General features: G+C 43.1%; 2 protein-coding genes across 2 annotated transcripts in view; both read left to right on the top strand.

Moving 5' to 3' along the window:
- The window catches only part of sntb2 (syntrophin, beta 2), a 40,103-nt gene extending 33,930 nt beyond the window's left edge, over nt 1-6,173 (top strand). Inside the window, exon 7 of the mRNA XM_036567995.1 lies at nt 1-6,173. This exon is cut by the window's left edge and continues 31 nt beyond it. Coding sequence (XP_036423888.1) covers nt 1-62 — 62 coding nt within the window. The 3' untranslated portion in view covers nt 63-6,173.
- A 1,710-nt stretch (nt 6,174-7,883) lies between these two features.
- Nucleotides 7,884-19,205, top strand: vps4a (vacuolar protein sorting 4 homolog A). The gene is made up of 11 exons (XM_036567992.1): nt 7,884-8,098; nt 9,143-9,254; nt 13,169-13,313; nt 13,433-13,494; nt 14,834-14,953; nt 15,225-15,381; nt 15,540-15,688; nt 16,248-16,329; nt 16,486-16,705; nt 16,965-17,105; nt 18,328-19,205. Exons 1-11 carry the CDS (start codon nt 8,078-8,080, stop codon nt 18,427-18,429), a joined length of 1,311 nt encoding a protein of 436 aa, XP_036423885.1. The 5' UTR covers nt 7,884-8,077; the 3' UTR covers nt 18,430-19,205.
- Nucleotides 19,206-20,051: the final 846 nt, after the last annotated feature.

The following is a 20,051-nucleotide window of genomic DNA, read 5'->3' as shown; positions in this document are numbered from 1 at the left end:
TGGTGTTTGTTCTTCACTCATTCCTGTCGGCCAAACTCACCCGGATGGGCCTGCTGACGTGAGAGAGAGAGAGACAGGAGTAGACAGAGGGAGAGAGACAGGGAGGGGGGGAGAAAGAGAGAGAGAGAGAGACAAGAAGGGCGAGTTTTCATAAAATATTCCTCTTTTACACTCTTATAGCTCAGCCTTCCATTTAATGGAATATTTTATCGGAATATTTTAATGGATTTGCTTCTGTTCCATTTACATACACGTTTTATAACTGTGTGTGTGTGTGTGTGTGTGTGTGTGAGTGTGTGTGTGTGAGTGTGTGTGTGTGTGAGTGTGTTGCAGTGTAAGCTTGTGCTCTTAAAGTTGTGAGAAAGTTTGTGAACCCTTTTGAATCATCTGATCTGATCATAATCGAAGTACATTAATGGTGTCCGGGACACCCCAACCAAAAATCTAGCATGTCAGAATTTCTTGTTTTCCAGTCCGGCGTCTCCTGCGGCGCGCTCCTTTACGTTGACCAACAGGCTGTCGGAGCGCTCTCTGTAAACACGGCGGAGAGAGAGCAGCGCTGCTGCTGCAGATTTAAAGTGGAATAATGAAACAGAGGAAAGGTTCTCTGAGCTGCGGCAGCAGAACCCCTCGAGGGAGAACCCTGAGAGAGTCCAAAAACCATCAGCATCACACACAGCGCTGCTGATTGACAGTTTACTGACCCGCCTGCCCGACGACCTGTGAACTCACACAAGGACACGAACGATGATCGGTCGGCACCAAACTTGTGGTGTTGCGAGTCTCCCGACTGAGACGCAGCACGGATTTATGGCACATAAGGACAAAAATATCCCGGCATTACATAAGATCATCCTGACCAATCACAGGGCTGATGTGCCTTGCCCCACCCCCCTGCTTTAACAAAACCAGGCTCACTCTTCTAGTCTTGTTTATGGTTCTATACAGCACCAAAAAGGGTTCTTCAACTGTTACAAGCTTGACATTGTAATGATAGCAGAACCCTTTTTGGTGCTCTATAGGACCATTTTCAAAAAGGTTCGATATAGAAGCATCTACAGCACATCCTCCATCAATCCGAAGAACCATTTAATGATGCAGAGAACCCTTTAATCATGCAGTGTTCTTTAAGTGTTCATGGTTCTATATAGAACCAGTTTCTTTACCAAAGAACCCTTGAAGAACCATCGTTTGTAAGCTCCACCATCTCGCATGCACAGTGCTGTGTGGGCGATCACTGTCTTTGTCTCTTGGGGAGGCAAAACAAAACGTGGGGAGGGCTGACGTTTTCACAGGGCGGGGCTAAACGACCAAACCGGCTATGAAGACAAACAACAGACAACAGAACATAACTGTGCTGCTATATTAATGTTTAAATTGTCGCATACAGAACCTTTAAAGCAAGAAAGCTGCGTAGTGGCTGGTCATGTTGGACACAGAGACGTCAATCAACCATGCTCATTAGAATAATAGGCCACACCCAGACATTTCTCACAGTCATCTGTCTTTTTGTTTTGTCTTTCTGTGTGTTTTAAAGCAGCACTGCTGTTTATTATGCAAATTTATGCAGAAATTGTAATTCTAAAGGGTTCACAAAATTTTTCACAAGCGTGATTCCTAAAGCATGTACGGTGTGCACACACACACACACACACACACACACACACACACAGACACACACACACACACACTCTCCAGGTTACTGTTTCAGGAGGACCACATGTGCCTTTACATATCGAGTCGAAAAAAAGCTTTTTAATCATTTTTCTCTCTTTTTGTTTTTATTTGAAATCATAGGAAAGCTTTGCTGAATATGCAGAACTGTAGTATTACCCTCATTTCATATTCCTGTATGTATGTGTCTCTTTTCACCATTCCTGTCTGTGTGTCTGTTTGTCCTGCATGACTCGGACTGTTACTGTGCGGATCTGCGCGGTTCTGCGCGGTTCTGCGCGGACGCTAAAGCTCCGTATTCTCTCGCTGGCTTTGACATGTTAATCTCCTTCAGCCCCTTTTGTGTTTATGTGTTTACGTGTGGGAAAAAAATCACAAAGTGGTCCGTTTGATAACATTCCAGATGTTCAGTGTTTGTTTTTCTGACATTCCTCTGCGTGCAGGGCTGAAAGCTGTGTTGGGTTCTAAACAGGGCTGAATGTTTGTTGGGGTGTTTCTTTTTCAACAGCGCCGTTGAAGTAGCCTCTGTTCTCTGTCACAGGCCTTCGACATCAGCGCGGAGTGCGGCTGCAGCAGAAACAGATGATATTTTAAAAATTTAAAGGAAGAAAAGCAAGTAAAATTCAGTTTTTAGCCTGAATGTGCTGTTCCACCTTAAATGGTGCAGCAGTTATAATCTGGAGCCTTAATGCACTTTCTCAAACATCTTTGAAGTTGGCTTCCTGTTGGGCAGCTTGTTATTTGGAATTCTCCACTCCACCTTAAATGGTGCAGCAGTGCACTATGTAGGGAGTAAGGGCGCTGTCTTACTGGAATTCTCCACTCCACCTTAAATCGTGCAGCAGTGCATTATGTGGGGAGTAAAAGAGCTGTCTTATTGGAATTCTCCACTCCACCTTAAACGGTGCAGCAGTGCACTGTGTAGGGAGTAAAGGCGCTGTCTCATTGGAATTCTCCACTCCACCTTAAACGGTGCAGCAGTGCACTGTGTAGGGAGTAAAGGCGCTGTCTCATTGGAATTCTCCACTCCACCTTAAACGGTGCAGCAGTGCACTGTGTAGGGAGTAAAGGCGCTGTCTCATTGGAATTCTCCACTCCACCTTAAACGGTGCAGCAGTGCACTGTGTAGGGAGTAAAGGCGCTGTCTCATTGGAATTCTCCACTCCACCTTAAATGGTGCAGCAGTACTCTGTGTAGGGAGTAAAGGCGCTGTCTCATTGGAATTCTCCACTCCACCTTAAATGGTGCAGCAGGGTTTTTTTAAGGTGGGACAGAGAATTCCAAGAAGTCAGCTCCTTTACTCCCTACACAGTGTACTGCTGCACCGTTTAAGGTGGAATGGAGAATTCTGAAGCTGCTGAATAGGAAGTCAACGTTGCTAACATGTTTGAGCCAAGTGTGTGCTGATTTAGGCCTCCAGTTAACATCATGCTAATTGGTGGGCTATAAGCTTCCATTACCTGTTAGCTACATTAGCCTTGTAGCTCCAGCGCTAAAACTACAGAAGCAAACCTCAGACATGTTCTGACTACATTTAGGGTAAGTGGCTGAATCTCAGACAGCGCCCTTCCTCCCTACGAAGTGCACTAAATAAGTCACGTAGGTGTGGCGTTTAAGTGCACTGAGTGAGGAGTAGGGAGCTGTTTGGGATTCAGCCCAGAAATATCTGATTTTTTGCTGATCTGTCACTTTAAGAACATTCTTTAAAAAGAGATGGTTCTTCCAGGGTTCTTTAGTGAAGGTAATGGTTCTATTTAGAACCATGAGTTCTTTGTAGAACCATGAGCACGCTTTCTTCACATTGATGGAGAATGTGGTGTATATGGTTCTGTATAGAACCTTTTTAGAAATGGTTCCATATGGCATCTATGAGTGTTCTTCATTGTACAAGCTTCACTTTGTAACAGTGGCAGAACCCTTTTTGGTGCTATATAGAACCATCTATATCACATTCTCCATCAATCTGGAGAACCATTTCACCATGCAAAGAACCATATAAGCACGAAAGGTTCTATGTATGGTTCTATATAGCACCAAAAAGAGTTAATTTGAACGTTAATGTTACAAGCTTGTCATTGTAAAAGTAGAAGAACCCTTTTTGGTTCTACATAGAACCATTTTCAAAAAGGTTCTATACAGAACCATATACAACACAATCTCAATCAATCTGAAGAACCAGTTTACCTTGCAAAGAACCTCAAATCTTATGCATTCAAACATATAAGGTTCTAGATACAACCTTTTTGAAAGTGGTTCTATAGAGCACCAAAAACAGTTCTGCTAATGTTACAATCTTGACATTGTAACAATAGAAGAACCCTTTTTGGTGTTATTTAGAACCATATACAACACCTCCATCAATCTGAAGAACCATTTCATCCCGCAAAGAACCATTAAGCATGAAATCGCTCTATATAGAACGCACGTTTCTAAAAAGAACCATTCCCTTTACTGAAGAACCCTTGAAGAACCTCTTTTTTAAGAGTGTAGGTCTTTGCCAGCGCCCATTCAGTGGGGCAGATTGTGTCCTGCTGCAGGGGTTCCCAATCCTGGCCCTGGGGATCTTCCACCCTGCAGAGTTTAGCTCCGCCCCCTAATCTAGCACACCTGATCCAGGTAATGAAGGTCTTCAGGAACACCTGAATGTCAGTGCCAGGTGTGCTGGATCTGAGCTCTTGAGGTTGGTGGATCTCCAGGATCAGGATTGAGCACCCCGTTCTATAGATTAGCATCAGTGAGCGCATGTTCACACAGGCCACGCTGCCCCCTGTGGCCTGGAGAGCTCAGCCTGATTCAACCACACAGAGCTTTCATTCCGCTCTCTATACGTTCCATGAAGTTAAAGAAACACGTGTACGTTCTCGCACACCTGCTGCTAACCTCGCTCATATTAGTAGATTAGCACCCACACCCCCGACGCCGAGTCTGACCCCTGTGACGGTGACTCTGATGTCCGAGCACTGCCCGTGTTGTGCTGTTTCCGGTGGCCTTACGCGTTCCTCTCTCACGCTGCGGAGCATTACGAGCGCTTTGTGTTCCAATAAGTGCTTTTAAAGACTTTGTATGTGTTGTGTGTCAGTGAGAAACAGCGGCCTCTGGTGGCGGAGCTGTGGAGCTGCGAGTGTGTGAGTGACAGGTTTTTATCACAGCAATAAGTCAATGGAGGACCATTCAGACCAGACAGAGGACAAAACATCATCGGCTCCTCTGTTTCTGCCACAGCTCGTCGAAATAATTACTGATATTCCTAAAATATTGAGTTACTGTGATTAAATATCGACTTGCTGCTGAAATACTGACTTGCAATGTCAAGATGACTTACCATGTCTAAATAACTTACTCTGTCATAAAAATGACTTATTAAACATAGTAATGACTTAATCACCGTTATGACTGAGCAATAATGGTGTTACCAAAATAAAGGTAATAATAACTTATTATAACTTACTTATAATAATGAGTTATTATGTCAAAATAATGATTTGGTATCTTCTAATGATTCATTTCTTGAAATGTTTATTATTTTTGAAAAATTATTATTTTGATATAGTATCATCAAAAGCTTGAGAAATTAAGTCATTATTTTGATAAAATGTAATTATTTAGAGATAATAAGTCATTAATTTGATAAAATAAGTCACTATTCTGAGATATTTTGAGATACTGCTGCCAGAAACAAAACTATATTTAATTTTTTCTGGTGTGAAAAACTCAAAACAGGACAGGAGAACAAACTCCGCCTCCCTGTTTCTGACAGCAGGTTGTGTTTTCACTTTGATGATTTATGTCAAAAGACTTTTAATCAGCATTATTTAATTAAATAATGATCTGTTTTCTCACAATTTTCACTTCTAATATTGACTTATTTTTTCCAGAAAAGGCTTTTTATCTCAAAAACTGGCTTATCTTGAAATTCGTTCTCACTCTGAATTGAGTTTTTGTCTTTTGAGAAGTAAGTTGTCGTCGTTCCTGTTCGAGTCGTGGTTTTGAGGTAAACAGTGGTGTCTGTGACAGAAACAGAGCAGAGCGTGTTGGTTTGTTCTCTCCTGTCTGACTGAGCTGCAGGTTCTTCTCTCTAAACTCTGCGCTCTCGCTGCCCCCCCACACCCCCCACCCCGCGTCATCACACTCACACAGACTGTGAATGTAACCCCCCAACACGCACGATCATTATCATCTGTTTTATTATTATAATTATTATTTTTTAAATATACTCTGTTTTAGTTTATTAGCTGAACTGTTTGTAGTTTTTTAGCTAAAAGGTTTTGCACCAAAGTTTTGTACACGTGGCAGCTTGCGTTCACACAATCACGGTCAGCAAAAACAGAGAGAATAACGACATAGAGCAAAATAATAATAATAAACTGCTGCTGCAAAACTGTTTATATGACGTATGTTAGTCCTCAACGCCTGCACTCTTTAAGATATGCAACATACAGCTCTGTTCAGAAAAACTCTCTTTAATATGTAAATAAACATGAATAAAACTGTATCACATCTAAACGGCTTCTGTGTTCTCTTCTGATTCACACCTCAAATACAATGACATACATGTACATTAATATATGGATCTGAGATATGTACATTATTTGCATACATTTATTTGTTTGTTTGTTTGTTTGTTTGTTTTTGTAACGGCATTGAGAGGTCATAATCTGTCAGAATGAAATATTTCTAAACTAAACTAACCGACACAATTCCTGTCGTCAGGGAAACATCAGTCTTCTTTGTGACTTTTATGTAAGTATTACAAAACAAAATGTAATAAACGATGTTTTTGCTATTTTGCGTAATGAAGGGGACGCTTGACGGATTATAAGTATTATAATAAGTTGTTATAATTATTTATAATAAATAATATACATATTTAATAAAAGCAAAACCTGCCAGCTGTTGAACTTGGTTTGAACTTTAAATGATGTCACTTCCTCTTCTTTGGCCCAGTTTATTTCTTTTTTTCACCCCTACCCCTTGTTTTCGAGTGTCACCCTAACCCCTTGCAACTGAGCTACAGGGTAGTGGTTGGATTCTTCCCTCTGAAATGGGACCCTCAAATAAAAAGAGCATCACTTCATTAACAGCTACCAGCGCTGCTCTGTAGGCGACCCTGCCAGTCTGCAGTGACAGCAGAGGAGGGTAAAGTTCAGCTCCTCACTGCTGGGCTTTAGTTACATTTAGGGCATCATATGATCTTCAAAGAGGGGGGCAATTATTTATTATCACCCACCCCTAATTCTTCAGTGATATGAAGCTGAAGTTAGATATTCACCAGATTCTTGTTTGAATTTTCCCGTTCCACCTTAAATGGTGCAGCAGTTACATTCTGGCGCTTCAGGCGTCAGAACTGCTGGACTATTTAAGGTGGAACGGGAAAGTTAGCTAGCTACCGAGACATTAGCATGCTATTAGCGATTTTTTATGCTTGTTATGAAAAAAAGTGATTATTATTGTAATTCTTTAACAGAGAAAATTCTCACATCTGTGTGTTTCTTTGGTCTCTTGTTCTCCATCTTGCCGGTTTTTTTTTTTATAACTCTGGAGTCTCCGAAAAACCTCTGTTTGGAGGGTCGTGTAGCCCCAACACTGCACCCTCCCCCTCTATCTCAACAAGAGTCAGGACACCCTACCCCTAGATGAGAGCACGCAAAACAGAGGGCTAAGGGCTCAGTGGTGGGGGCGAGGGGTGAAACGGGACTGGGCCTAAGCCTCCTCTTACTGGGAGTTGATGTCTACTGGGCCTCAGTGTCGCTTACTGTGACAGTTCATCATTTTCACAGCTGGGTATGTTGGTGTGACGGGAGCTAACAGCTGAACTAATATATTTTTCTTAATATTGATGCTTTTGTATCAAATTAGTATATATTGCGTCCTTGTGGACAAAGATAAGCAAGGCAGACAAGTAACGTCAATTCGACTTTTATTTTGTAATATTTTAAGATGGACCGTCAATGGTGTTAATGACGACATGTAAAATAAAAGGCCTGTAGTTCTAAATATACTCATATATAACATACGTTTATTTCTTGCAGTGCTTTTTGAGCAGTATGTTAAAGACGAACCATTAAGGATCTCCTATATGAATAACGGTTTAACTGCTTTGTGTTGTTTTCAGTGTAATAAGTGCTGTTTTAGCTGCAGCTGTGTGGCGCGTTGTGGTCTGTGGCTGTTGTGTAGTGTCACAGCCCGTCCACTGGGTGGCAGCCCCTCTGATCGCGCTCTGAGTGGGACTCTATGGTGGGCGCTGCTGGTCTGTGCGGCTCCGCGACCGTAAAATCGTGTTTCTGTAATAAAGCAGCTTCGTTTCGGCTCCGCTCCTCCGCTCCGTCGCAGCGGGGCGGCTTTACAACCGACAGCAGCAAAAAAAACCCGAAACTGGAGCGAAACGGCGGAAGAGTGAGATGAAATGACAACGTCAACACTGCAGGTGAGGGGCTAGCGCCGATGCTAACGCTAACAAACACAGCTCGGCTCGTTTCCGTCATTAACTGCTCTTCTTTAATGGGCGCCGTTTGTCTCAGAGCGGGTTCGTTAATTCAGCCGCTTCTCCCGCCCGCTTTAAAAGAGGACGGAGCGGCTCTGATATTCGAATTTCCCGTTCCACCTTAAATGGTGCAGCGGTTACACTCCGCCGCCTACAGCAGCCAGAACGCAGCGGCGCCCCGTTTAAGGTGGAACGGAAAATTCGAACGAGAAGCCGAAATGAGCTGCGTGTTTACATTGAAGCTGTAAAATACAGTTAAAGCTGTAAAATACAGTTAAAGCTGTAAAATACAGTTAAAGCTGTAAAATACAGTTAAAGCTGAGGCCATAAATCTCCGAGTTTGGCCGCCCGCTGTTCATTAAAGTGCTATGATCAAACCCAGACAGTGTGAAGCCGATTCGGTCTGAATTTCTGGGGATGTTCGCGTTTCTCCCCGTAAAACCGCGTTAAAAAGGCGTTAAATTGTGACACAACGTATGGTATCGCAGCGATATGGCACTGTATCGTGAGATGTCGTATTTTATGGTATTGTAATGTATCATATCGTGCTGTGACAGTGTGTCGTAGCTCATATATCGTGGTATGTTGTATCATAGCACATTGTTGTGTTGTGTCATAGTATATCGTGCTGTGTCGTATTACATAGTAATGCCAGTCAGGCTTCATTTAAGCTGGGCGTACATTGAGGGGACCCTCATTTACAGTGGAGCCGAGCACTATACAGAAAATCAAGCATTGAAAAGAGTAAATAAACATTTGTCAAAGTAAAAGTATCGCAAAAATATAAAATATGACCGAGAAATTATTATTAAAACGGCCTAAATCAGGACAACCCATTAAAACTGTTAAGCATGTTAGTAAAAAAAAATAAATAAAAAATAAGAACAGTAGAAAACAATACTGAAACAGTAATAGTAATATCGATAGAATAAAACCCCAGCCGGCGTCTGTAAGGCTGAACGGACTCTGTTCTCTTCTCGTCTACAGAAAGCGATCGATCTCGTCACCAAAGCCACAGAGGAGGACAAGGCGAAGAACTATGAGGAGGCTCTGCGGCTCTACCAGCACGCTGTGGAGTATTTCCTCCACGCCATAAAGTGTGAGTTACAGAGACTCGGATCACTGCAGAGAATCCAGGCGCTGTTTGTGTAGTTTCTCCTCAGGGCTCCACCGGTTTTAGCCTGATCTCTCTCTGCCTGTGTCTGTAGTGAACGGCCAATTACCATAGACTGATTTTACCAGTGATGGGAAACAGAACTGTTTACTCAAACGCTCTTATAATAGAGCCAGGCTCTTTATATCATGGTACTCTAAGCCAAATGTGGACACGAGCCGTATAGGTAATACGTTATGTGTAGTTATTATATTATATAAACGTCAGAGTGTTTTGAGCAGAGATGCACAGAACATGTTGGATTAAAGCACCGACCCAGGTTTAGAGGGAAGTGAAGTCGAGCAGCTGGAGCTGAAGGGACAGAAAGACAGAATTAAACCTGTTTTTGGTGTTTGGATCTGGAGCTTGAGCGGCTAACGTAACTTAGTGAGCAGCTACAGACCCAAACAGGCCCAAACACCACCCTACAGGTCCGATTCTGACCCACTGCTGCTCTGCTGACGCGGTTTAGACGATAAACACTACAGGCTGAGAGAGCAGAAGCCGAGTGAGTGACAGAGAGCCGAGCCTGTTCTGTGATGTTTGGGGCTGTAGTGTTATTCACACCTGCCTCGTTTGGTCTGGACCCCAGAACCAAAACAGCTGGGGTCAAAGGTTCCACGGTCCAGACCAAAGGAATAAAATTTGGCCCGACCAGAGGAGGAGGTCTCAAACCGGACCATGATTCGGTTCATCTGCAGTGTGAAAAGGCTTTTTTGGATGGTTCAGACTTTTGTATCAATAACGGCAAGTTAAGGCAGCATATCAGGATATCATCACCCGTTAAACAGAGAGGAAAGAAAAGAAGGAGGAGACGGTGAAACGAGCCGCAGGGGCTCACAGTGAACGTTTCACTGTAATATGATCAAAAGAGTTAAACGTCAATTTAAAAATCAAATCACGTTTAATGTCACAGCACATTTACACAGGTGTGAAGGTGAGTGAAAATCTAAGGTGTGTAGCCCCTCGTAGAGCTTACATACAAAATAAATAAAAAGTATGTGTGTGTATATATATATATATATATATATCACTGCTGTCGGAACAAAACCTCGTACCTCCAAAATAGTAACTTTACAAGAGAAGGAAAAATCATTACTTTTAATGTAAGTCAGTGGAACCTGATTTTTTTTTTGTAGTAATTTTGGATCATTTCTTTTCATCCATTCATCATGAAATTTACACACAGTGTAAAGAACAACAGGCATTTTCACATTACGTCAACTGAAAAACAGCAAAATATATATATGCTTATATTACTGTACAAAAACTGTATATATATATATATATATATATATATATCGCTCCATTTCCAATGCACAGTTTTTGTACAGTAATATAAGTTAAAAGCTATATGTACAGTTGTACACTTTTCCATATGTGCAGTATGTCTGAGTCTGAGGTAGATAATGAGAAGCAGGTACACAGCAGATAGAATATAGATATATACATTCCAGATTATACAAGATATGTATAGAGGTAGGAGATGTCAGTCTATCTGTGCAGGTATAGATTTGCTAGATTGAAAAACTGCCAAAACTCCTCCCTTATTCTCTGAGAGGACGAGAGAGGATATGAACCGCCTGAGGATAAAGGAACTGCAGCAGCTTTTAAAGGTAGTTCAGAGGGAACATGATGAGTCTGATCATTCACTGTGAACTGACCACACGCCGTCGCCAGGCGCTCCTCTACAAACCAGTTAGTGTCCAGTACAGGACTCAGCCCACGCAGGTGATGATGGTAATGAGCTCAGCCCCGTGGTAGGCATCACACGACCACCGTAATGTGGTTATCATCACATCCTGAGATTTAGCCGATATTACAAATCGATATTTCTGTGTAACGTAGAGAAAAAAATGTTTTATTTCTCTGTGATGCTAAACCAGGTGGATTTAGCCAGGGGTTATTTAGTGCGCTCACTAAACTGCAGTGAGAAACCAAAAGTAATCGGATCAAAAGTACAGAGTGTAATAAAAACGTGAACCTTGGTCTGGACTTGGTCCTAACTCAGGTGTGATCACGCCCTGAGTTAGGAGGCCTGTGAGCTCGACCCGGCAGCAGGCATCACACGACCGCCGCAATGCGCTTATCATCACATTCCAACATTTAGCTGAAATTACAAATCAATATTCCTGTTTAACTGTACAGAAATATGTTATATTTCCTTGTAATGGATTCAGTCCCAGTTTCTACATTAATAAATGTTTATGTATCGGCGTCGGCAGATATGTGCATGAAAAAATTGTGTTTTGAGTCAATAAATCTTCTGTTTGGAAAATTATTAATCAGATTTAGCAGATAAAATTAATGAAAAATGCTGCAGTTTTCTTTTAGGATTTTGCTAAATACGTTAACATTTTTTTTCTTTGTCATTGTCTTAGATGACTTTAAAGTATTCATAGTTCTATTACTGAGCCGAAACTACTATGAAAAGCTCCCTCTCTCTCTGTGTATATATATATATATATAAAACACATAATATACAATCTCGCTGCTGTTGGAACAAAACCTTGTATCTCCATTTACGTTGTTTTTCAGTTTTTGACATAATGTGAAAATACCTGTTGTCCTTTACATTGTGTGTGAATTTCATGATGAATGGGCTAAAAGAAACGACCAAAAATGACCTGGAAAAAAAATCCAGTATGTTTTTTCCTTCTCCTGTAAAGTTTCCATTTTGGAGATACGAGGTTTTTTCCAACAGTGATATATAGATATAATGTGCCTGTTTAGCCTGTAACATTTTAGCCCTGCCTATCGATGTTATAAGCACTGTTTCAGCCCAGACTGCTTTTTGAATGAGGAACAGCCAATCAGAACAGAGCTTATTTACATATGTCAGTGTTAAAGGCGCAGTAACAGAAACAGCCTGTTTAACTCTAAGGCCGCGCCCACACTACACGATTTTCTGTCTGATTTTAACCCCAATCTGCCCCTTACAACAAACTTTCATGGTCTGAAGTGATCCTCCAGGTCGGGAGCTCAGTCGAAAGCGGCTGACGGTGCGGATGATCTGTAGTGTGAGAGAAGAGTGAATCTTTAGCCCCTGGAGTGATCAGAGACCCTCAGATACTGTCAGACATGTTTAATGTTTACGGCTCAGAACGTTCACGAGTCCTGCAGCGAGAGACGGTCAGAGATGAACTCAGTGAGGGATTCAAACAGCCAATCAGAGAGCTGGAAGAGCGGAGAGAAAGGAGAAGAGACACATGATCAGCGGAGACAGAGGAGCTGAGTATGAACAGGCAGATAAGAGCCGATATCACATTTATCACATTTATCATGTTGATCCAGATCAGGTCACTGTCTTTACAGTTTCAGCTCAGCTGCCAGTCTGTAGTGAAATGTTTCTCCGGCTTTCACTGAATCAGCGCTTCTCTCCACAGATTCATCCCCAGTTTGAGCTTTCGCCGCACATAATAGCCCAAACAGGTCCAGTGAGTTCAGCTCTGAGTGTGTCGTGTGATCTGAGGAATTCTGGGAGTTTGAGTTCTTACTCGTAGCCCAAACTCGTCCTGTGTTATTCTCTGTCTCTGTCTTGTTGTCTAGTCTGAGCGCCTCGCGACAAAGATAAGAAACTCCGTGATAAGCTGACGTTATGTTTGTGATGCTCTCAGTTTTAGAAACCTGTTAGGATTTTAAAAGTCGTGCAGTGACGCTCAGCATAAGAGAGGATGGAAAAATGATCATGTAGAACTTAATTATGATGTTTACGTTATAACTGGACATCAGGGAGTGAAATAAAGTACAGAGGTAATACAGAACACTGTCTCTTTAGAAGTGTGAGACTAATCTCTGCTTCTGTCTGAAATCAGAATAATCAGCTGAATGACGATGAATGTGTTTGTTCTCCTCTGCAGACGAGGCTCACAGTGACAAGGCTAAAGAGAGCATCCGGGGGAAATGTATGCAGTACCTGGACCGGGCGGAGAAGCTGAAGGAGTACCTGAAGAACAAAGAGAAGCAGGGCAAGAAACCCGTGAAGGAGGCGCAGAGCAATGACAAGTACTGCTGACCCGTCTCTCTGTTTCTGCTCCATCTGTCGCTCTGCTGTTCTGCGTGATGGTGATCGGAGAAGCGTTTGAGATGGTGTGTAATAATCCCTGTGTGTGTGTTTGTGTCAGGAGCGACAGCGACAGCGAGGGGGAGAACCCGGAGAAGAAGAAGCTGCAGGAGCATCTGATGGGTGAGTGAGTTCCAGCAGTGCAGATTAAACTGCTTTTAAACTAAAGACTCAAGTTGGAGCGAAAAAGCAGATTTTAAACGTCGTACAGCAGTTCTGACAGCACCGTAGTGGTGGCGATATCCAAGTTCATCCGGTTGAAATTCTTTTTAAGGTGTCGGTTTTGTCATTACCGTTATACCGGTATGTAAATAACTTTGTAATAACACTGAATGCAGTTCAGTGTCCTTTAAGTACTGATATCTACCATATCCTCAGAAAAGCATATTGTGGTGTATTTTGTCAGGATATAATAAAGGACTACATCAAATTCACAGCCTGTCGTTGATCCTAAGCGAGCTTTTCAGAATAACTGGACAAACTGGAACCGGCCAGAAACGAACAAAATGTGTGATAAAACAAACAATATTAAAATGGATTTGGAGAATAATGTCTGCCCAGTTTAATAAGACAACAATAAAAATGGGTAGTTAAGATGATAAAAGAGAAACAACAATCAATAAAAACAAAAATAAAATGATGAAATAGGACACGAAATAAGTTGGTTATGATAAAACAGTAGAATGTTAATGACTTTACCTCCTGCTTCTGCTGTTCTGCATGTTGAGTTGTGTTTTCAGGTGCTATCAGACCTGCTGTGAAGTTCTCAGGTGTCTTGATACTCCACATAAACAGAGGTTATAAATCTGTCTGATGTTCCTCATAGAAACCGTGACATGGTTCCACGCGAGATTACTGCGCTGAGCAGCACTGAAAACAGTGTTTTAATCCCTGTTTCTCATTCGCAGTAACTTTTGAATGATTTGTGTGAGATCTGTGTTAGTCCTGTTCAGTCTTTACTTTTGGTCAAAATAAATTGTGTGTTTTTCTCTTTCGGCCCAAAAACCGGCCATTTTTACCATTTTTTTGGTGAGTTACTAACACAGTGTCTAAACAGAAAACAGAGACTGTTGCAAATAAAGGGATTCATTTAAGTCCGTTTATATGTCGAAGGTCAGTCACTGCTTAAAGTAACACTTGGGTACAAAGTCAACAAATCCCAGGAGAATGTCGACGGGGAATCATGCCAAAGCAAATACTCTGATATTGTAGCTGCCTTTAAGAGCAGCTCAGTAAACGTGAACAGCAGGAGGCGAGTTTGAGTTAACGGTGATGTCAGCATTTTCAAAATGTGTTTTCAAAAACCTCCATTTTCCGTCATCAGTCACCTGAAACGCTGCGTTTGTGTGGACAGGAGATCAAAACACAGAGAAAACTACGCTGTCAGAAATATCCGATACGTGTGGACGGGACCCAAAGAACCCGTCTAACGCCACCTTGTGTGTTTGTGTGTGTTCTGCAGGTGCTATTGTTATGGAGAAGCCCAACGTCAGCTGGAATGATGTAGCCGGGCTAGAGGGCGCTAAAGAGGCGCTGAAGGAAGCTGTGATTCTGCCCATCAAATTCCCTCACCTCTTCACAGGTATGCGTCTGTGTCTGTGAGCGAGAGCTCTGCTGGCTGCTGAGTAAGGCCACTACACAACTGCACTGCCCCCTGTAGGCAGCGTTTCATACTTCAGTAGTTGAGAGTTAAAGAGACAGTTTGGTCTAAAGTCAGTTTCTACCTTTTTACTCCAAGCGTAGTCGACCAGCTCAGACGAGTTTGGTGACTGAAGTTTGCTTCTGTAGTTTTAGCTCTGGAGCTAAGAGGCTAATGTAGCTATGAGGCTAACATAGCGTGTGGTTTGTTTCAGGTAAGCGAACTCCATGGAGAGGAATTCTGCTGTTTGGTCCTCCTGGGACGGGAAAGTCGTACCTGGCCAAAGCCGTCGCCACCGAGGCTAACAACTCCACCTTCTTCTCCGTCTCCTCCTCAGACCTCATGTCCAAGTGGCTCGGAGAGAGTGAGAAGTGAGAACCACCTTCAGTTTCCTCTGCTGCTCTCTGAAAGAGCTGAATGAACATTAAAGAGCTTTTTAAATGAAACAGTAGAAGCCATATCGCCCCCTACACTTCCTGTAGTGTATTACAGTCTGTCTGCCGTATCGACCCATTTCTCTCTCTCTCAGGTTGGTGAGGAACCTTTTTGAACTTGCTCGTCTCCGTAAGCCCTCCATCATCTTCATCGATGAAGTGGACTCTCTGTGCGGCTCGCGGAGTGAGAATGAGAGTGAGGCGGCCCGCAGGATCAAAACAGAGTTTCTGGTGCAGATGCAAGGTGGGAGAGCGGGAGACGGGTGGAGGGTTGAGCTATTTGGGAATAGAGAGAGGGATGTCTAAAGCTCTATTAGAGCTGGATTAGTGTGTGCAGTGGAATTAGCCGGATTTGATTGGCTAACTGGTTCGGGACTAAGTCCCTGTATAATTTCCCCAAATAACCTGGATTGAAAGGTCAAAGCTAGAATGTTCACATCAGTGTTACGACACTAAACACACTCAATAACAATAACAACACTCCACACAGCCGTGTCTATTACAAGGTTTAGTTATTTCCTACTGGATTAAAATTCTTCCACAATTATTACCGTCAGACTGTAAAACTACACACTGCAGATTCATACTGGATTAAAATCGCTCCACAATTATTACTGTCAGACTGTAAAACTACACACACTGCAGATTCATACCGGATTAAAATTACAGATTTCATCATGAATCACTTTTAAATTGCAGAAACTTCTTATCTAGAACTAATCCAGGTCCAGCAGAGCTTTAGTTTGTGTCATGTTTTCCGATTTACGGAGCTAAAAGTGTTTTCCGGGTTTGCTTGCTGGCAGGTGTTGGGAATAATAACGATAAAATCCTCGTACTGGGTGCTACTAACATCCCCTGGGTTCTGGACGCTGCTATACGGAGAAGGTCAGTGTCCAGGTTTCCTGTTTGTGTTGTGTCTGGCTGTGAGAGCTGATCTGTACTGTATTCGTCTGTCATCTCTATAGCTGTCTTATATATTTACAACAATCCGAATTAATTTATTAAGAGTGTTAAAGAAAATGAACATATTCGGATCTGCAGGTTTGAGAAGAGGATCTATATCCCTCTCCCGGACGAGCCGGCGCGGGCGGCCATGTTCCGGCTGCACCTGGGGAACACCCCCCACAGCCTGACCGACGCTGACCTCCGGCAGCTCGCACGAAAAACCGACGGCTACTCCGGCGCTGACATCAGCATCATCGTCAGAGACGCTCTGATGCAGCCCGTCCGCAAAGTACAGTCAGCTACGCACTTCAAGAAGGTAACGGCACCACATTATCAGCACACTAAGGTTTTCAACATTAATTATTAGATACTCTAGTTTTCATCAGTTGGGCTTCGCTGTAGATGAACAGTCAGCCGAAAATAACATTCGGTTAATTCCAGAGTTTAGCTGAGTCGACAGAATGTTGCGCTGCGGTCGCCGTCTAATGAAACCATCATACTGTAAGCGCAGCATCTCTCTCGTATGTGTATCTGTGGTGACTGACCCCTGTGTGTGTTACCGTGGTGACGGATAGGTGCGAGGGCCGTCCCGCAGTAACCCCTCAGTGATGGTGGATGACCTGCTGACCCCCTGTTCCCCCGGCGACCCTGCTGCCATAGAGATGACCTGGATGGATGTTCCGGGTGACAAACTACTAGAGCCCATAGTGTGCATGGTGAGACACTCACACACACACACACCATTCTTACACTGAACGCTCTGTGTGTGTGTGTGTGTGTGTGTGTGTGTTTACTCTGCTGGACGTTCTTCACACATCACATTTACTCCACTAACTTTAGCACCAGTCCAGTCACGTCCTCCACAGCTGAAGTATTTATCACCCACTGATTAGACTGACAATCACACCGATCAGGCATAACATTCTGACCACCTCCTTGTTTCTGCGCTCATTGTCCATTTTATCAGCTCCACTTACTATATAGGGTCACTTTGTAGTTCTACAGTTACAGACTGTAGTCCATCTGTTTCTCTGATACTTTGTTAGCCCCCTTTTACCCTGTTCTTCAGTGGTCAGGACCCCCATGGACCCTCACAGAGCAGGTACTATTTGGGTGGTGGATCATTCTCAGCACTGCAGTAACACTGACGTGGTGGTGGTGTGTTAGTGTGTGTTGTGCTGGATCAGACACAGCAGTGCTGCTGGAGTTTTTAAACATTGTGTCCACTCACTGTCCACTCTATTAGACACTCCTACCTTGTCAGTCCACCTTGTAGATGTAAAGTCAGAAACGATAGCTCATCTGCTGCTGCACAGTTTGTGTTGGTCATCCTCTAGTCCTTCATCAGTGGTCACAGGACGCTGCCCACAGGACGCTGTTGGCTGGATATTTTTGGTTGGTGGACTATTCTCAGAAGAACAGGGTAAAAGGGGGCTAACAAAGTATCAGAGTAACAGATGGACTACAGTCTGTAACTGTAGAACTACAAAGTGCACCTATATAGTAAGTGGAGCTGATAAAATGGACAATGAGGTGGTCAGAATGTTATGGCTGATCGGTGTAAATTCATTAAGTGACATATCTAGAACTTGCGGAAGGACTAGAGCGATGTTTCTTGATTCCATCCATTGTGCATCAATGCATCACTCTCTCACTTCATAGTTATGATGGTAGTTAATCTAACATGTAAGGCCTTCAGTCCAGCTCCTGACGTCCTAACCAATGGGAGAGCAGCTCGGCTGAATCTACCTAGAGAGAAGAATCCTGATTGGACGATTTTCTGCTCACGTCACATATTTTACTCTATTGAATAAAAATGAACTGAACATTACAGACGTGTATTTATATTAGTTCCCAGAAATCGTTAGACGTTCTCTGAAGATCTAGAAGGTTCTGAGGGTTCCCCTCTGAGTCTGTGCCTTGTGTGTTCCTCCTCAGGCGGATATGCTGCGCTCTCTGGCCACCACTCGGCCCACGGTGAACGCCGAAGACTTACTGAAGGTGAAGAAGTTCACAGAGGATTTTGGGCAGGAGGGCTGAGGCTCCCTCAGCACATTCTATAATGCTCTACCACTGCAGCAGCGCCCCCTGCAGACCAAACCTGGACTATCAACCCCCTACCCGCCCTAGCCAACACTACACTACACTACACACCTGGTCACACCTGGACTACCTGTCGGAGGCAGAACTGTGAGGGTGAACTGAAGGAGCTCCTTTTATTTCCCAGCGTTAGTTTGCTTTGATCTTTCCACGTTTGATTGACAGGACGGTGGCTGTGATGAGTCTGTGATTATTGAAGGACAGGAGTGTGTGTGTGTGTGTGTGTGTGTGTGTATTTAAATGTGCAGCACTCCACAGGGTGACCCCCCCCCTCCTTAATCTCAGTATTATATTTAATTTATTCCTGACTGTAGCGGCTTCTTTACACCACATCATTACTCTGTAACTAACAGCCGTACCAGCCGTCGCTTATCGTTAGAGTTCGCTGTCTTCTCTATTTCAGTACACGGCCTCCAACTATCCACATCAGGAGGGATCCACAGCCTGAGTACATTAATTTTAATATTATTAATAATAATAATAATACAGTTGCGAGGCTTTCTAGGTCAGCCTCAGACTAAAAGAGTAACGCCCTGTCGCGGAGTATAATTTCTGTTTTTGGTTGTCACTCTGGTCTCTGTGTACGTAGAGGTAAAGGTTCAGCTGGACAGTGATGTCAGTCTCGGTCTCCATGGAGACTGTACAGCTCTCTCCTGTTGCTATGACTACCAAGTTTGCCTGAATTAATTAAATCTGAATTGTAAAAGAAATGAAAAGTAGCAACGTTGTGTGTTTTTGTCTTTTAAACTTGTCTGTTGTTTCAAAAATGGGCAACAGTTCCGCTGAATCAGACATTCAGGCTGTGTTCAGACTGCAGGCGAATCAGGTTTCTTTCTCGGATCAGATCTTCTGAGTCGACTGTCCGCTCTGTTGTCAGCGAGTGATCAGATCAGATTTGTGTGTCTGGACATCACCAGTCTGTCTGCGCGGGTTGCTATAGTAACGTAGGAGTCAGTAACTACGTAGCTTCACTGGTGATGCGGATTTCCAACGCGGCTGCAGGAGAGATGGAGGAGCATCTCTTCAGAACTCATCACCATCATGAATCTTCTGGAATTCCAGCACTTCATCACTCTGGATTCGACACTGTCGCTGTTTGTCTTGTTGCGAGTGACGAAAAACACTTGAAAATCTGAGCTAAATGTCCAGAGCGTCCAGACTGAGACACATCTGTAAACATCAGACTGGAGTTGCATTTCAAACCACTTACAAATGTGGTTTAGATCTGATTGGCAAAAATCAGATTGTTTTTTTTGATGTTCAGACTATTAAAAATCTATCTGGATATGACAGAAATCAGATTTGGGCCGTCAGTCTGAACACAGTCTTTGTGATTATGTTCACTTTTTCAGTCCTCGCAAAGCAACAATCTTAAACTCCAGCTGCGCTTTGCAGTGTGTTAACATGATGAACAGACAGAAATGCTCGTTATCTTTTACAGGGGAACTCCACCCAATTTTGAAAATCTTTTGCATAGTTCAGTGTTTAGATGTAATCAGAGAGCTTCAGAGTGGTTTGGTGTGAAATGGTTCAGATGTCTTTACAGTGGTGGTGATAGGAAC

This window comes from Colossoma macropomum, unplaced genomic scaffold, assembly GCF_904425465.1.
Source record: "Colossoma macropomum unplaced genomic scaffold, Colossoma_macropomum, whole genome shotgun sequence".
Lineage (NCBI taxonomy): Eukaryota > Metazoa > Chordata > Actinopteri > Characiformes > Serrasalmidae > Colossoma > Colossoma macropomum.
This window is presented reverse-complemented; position numbering and strand designations above follow the sequence as displayed.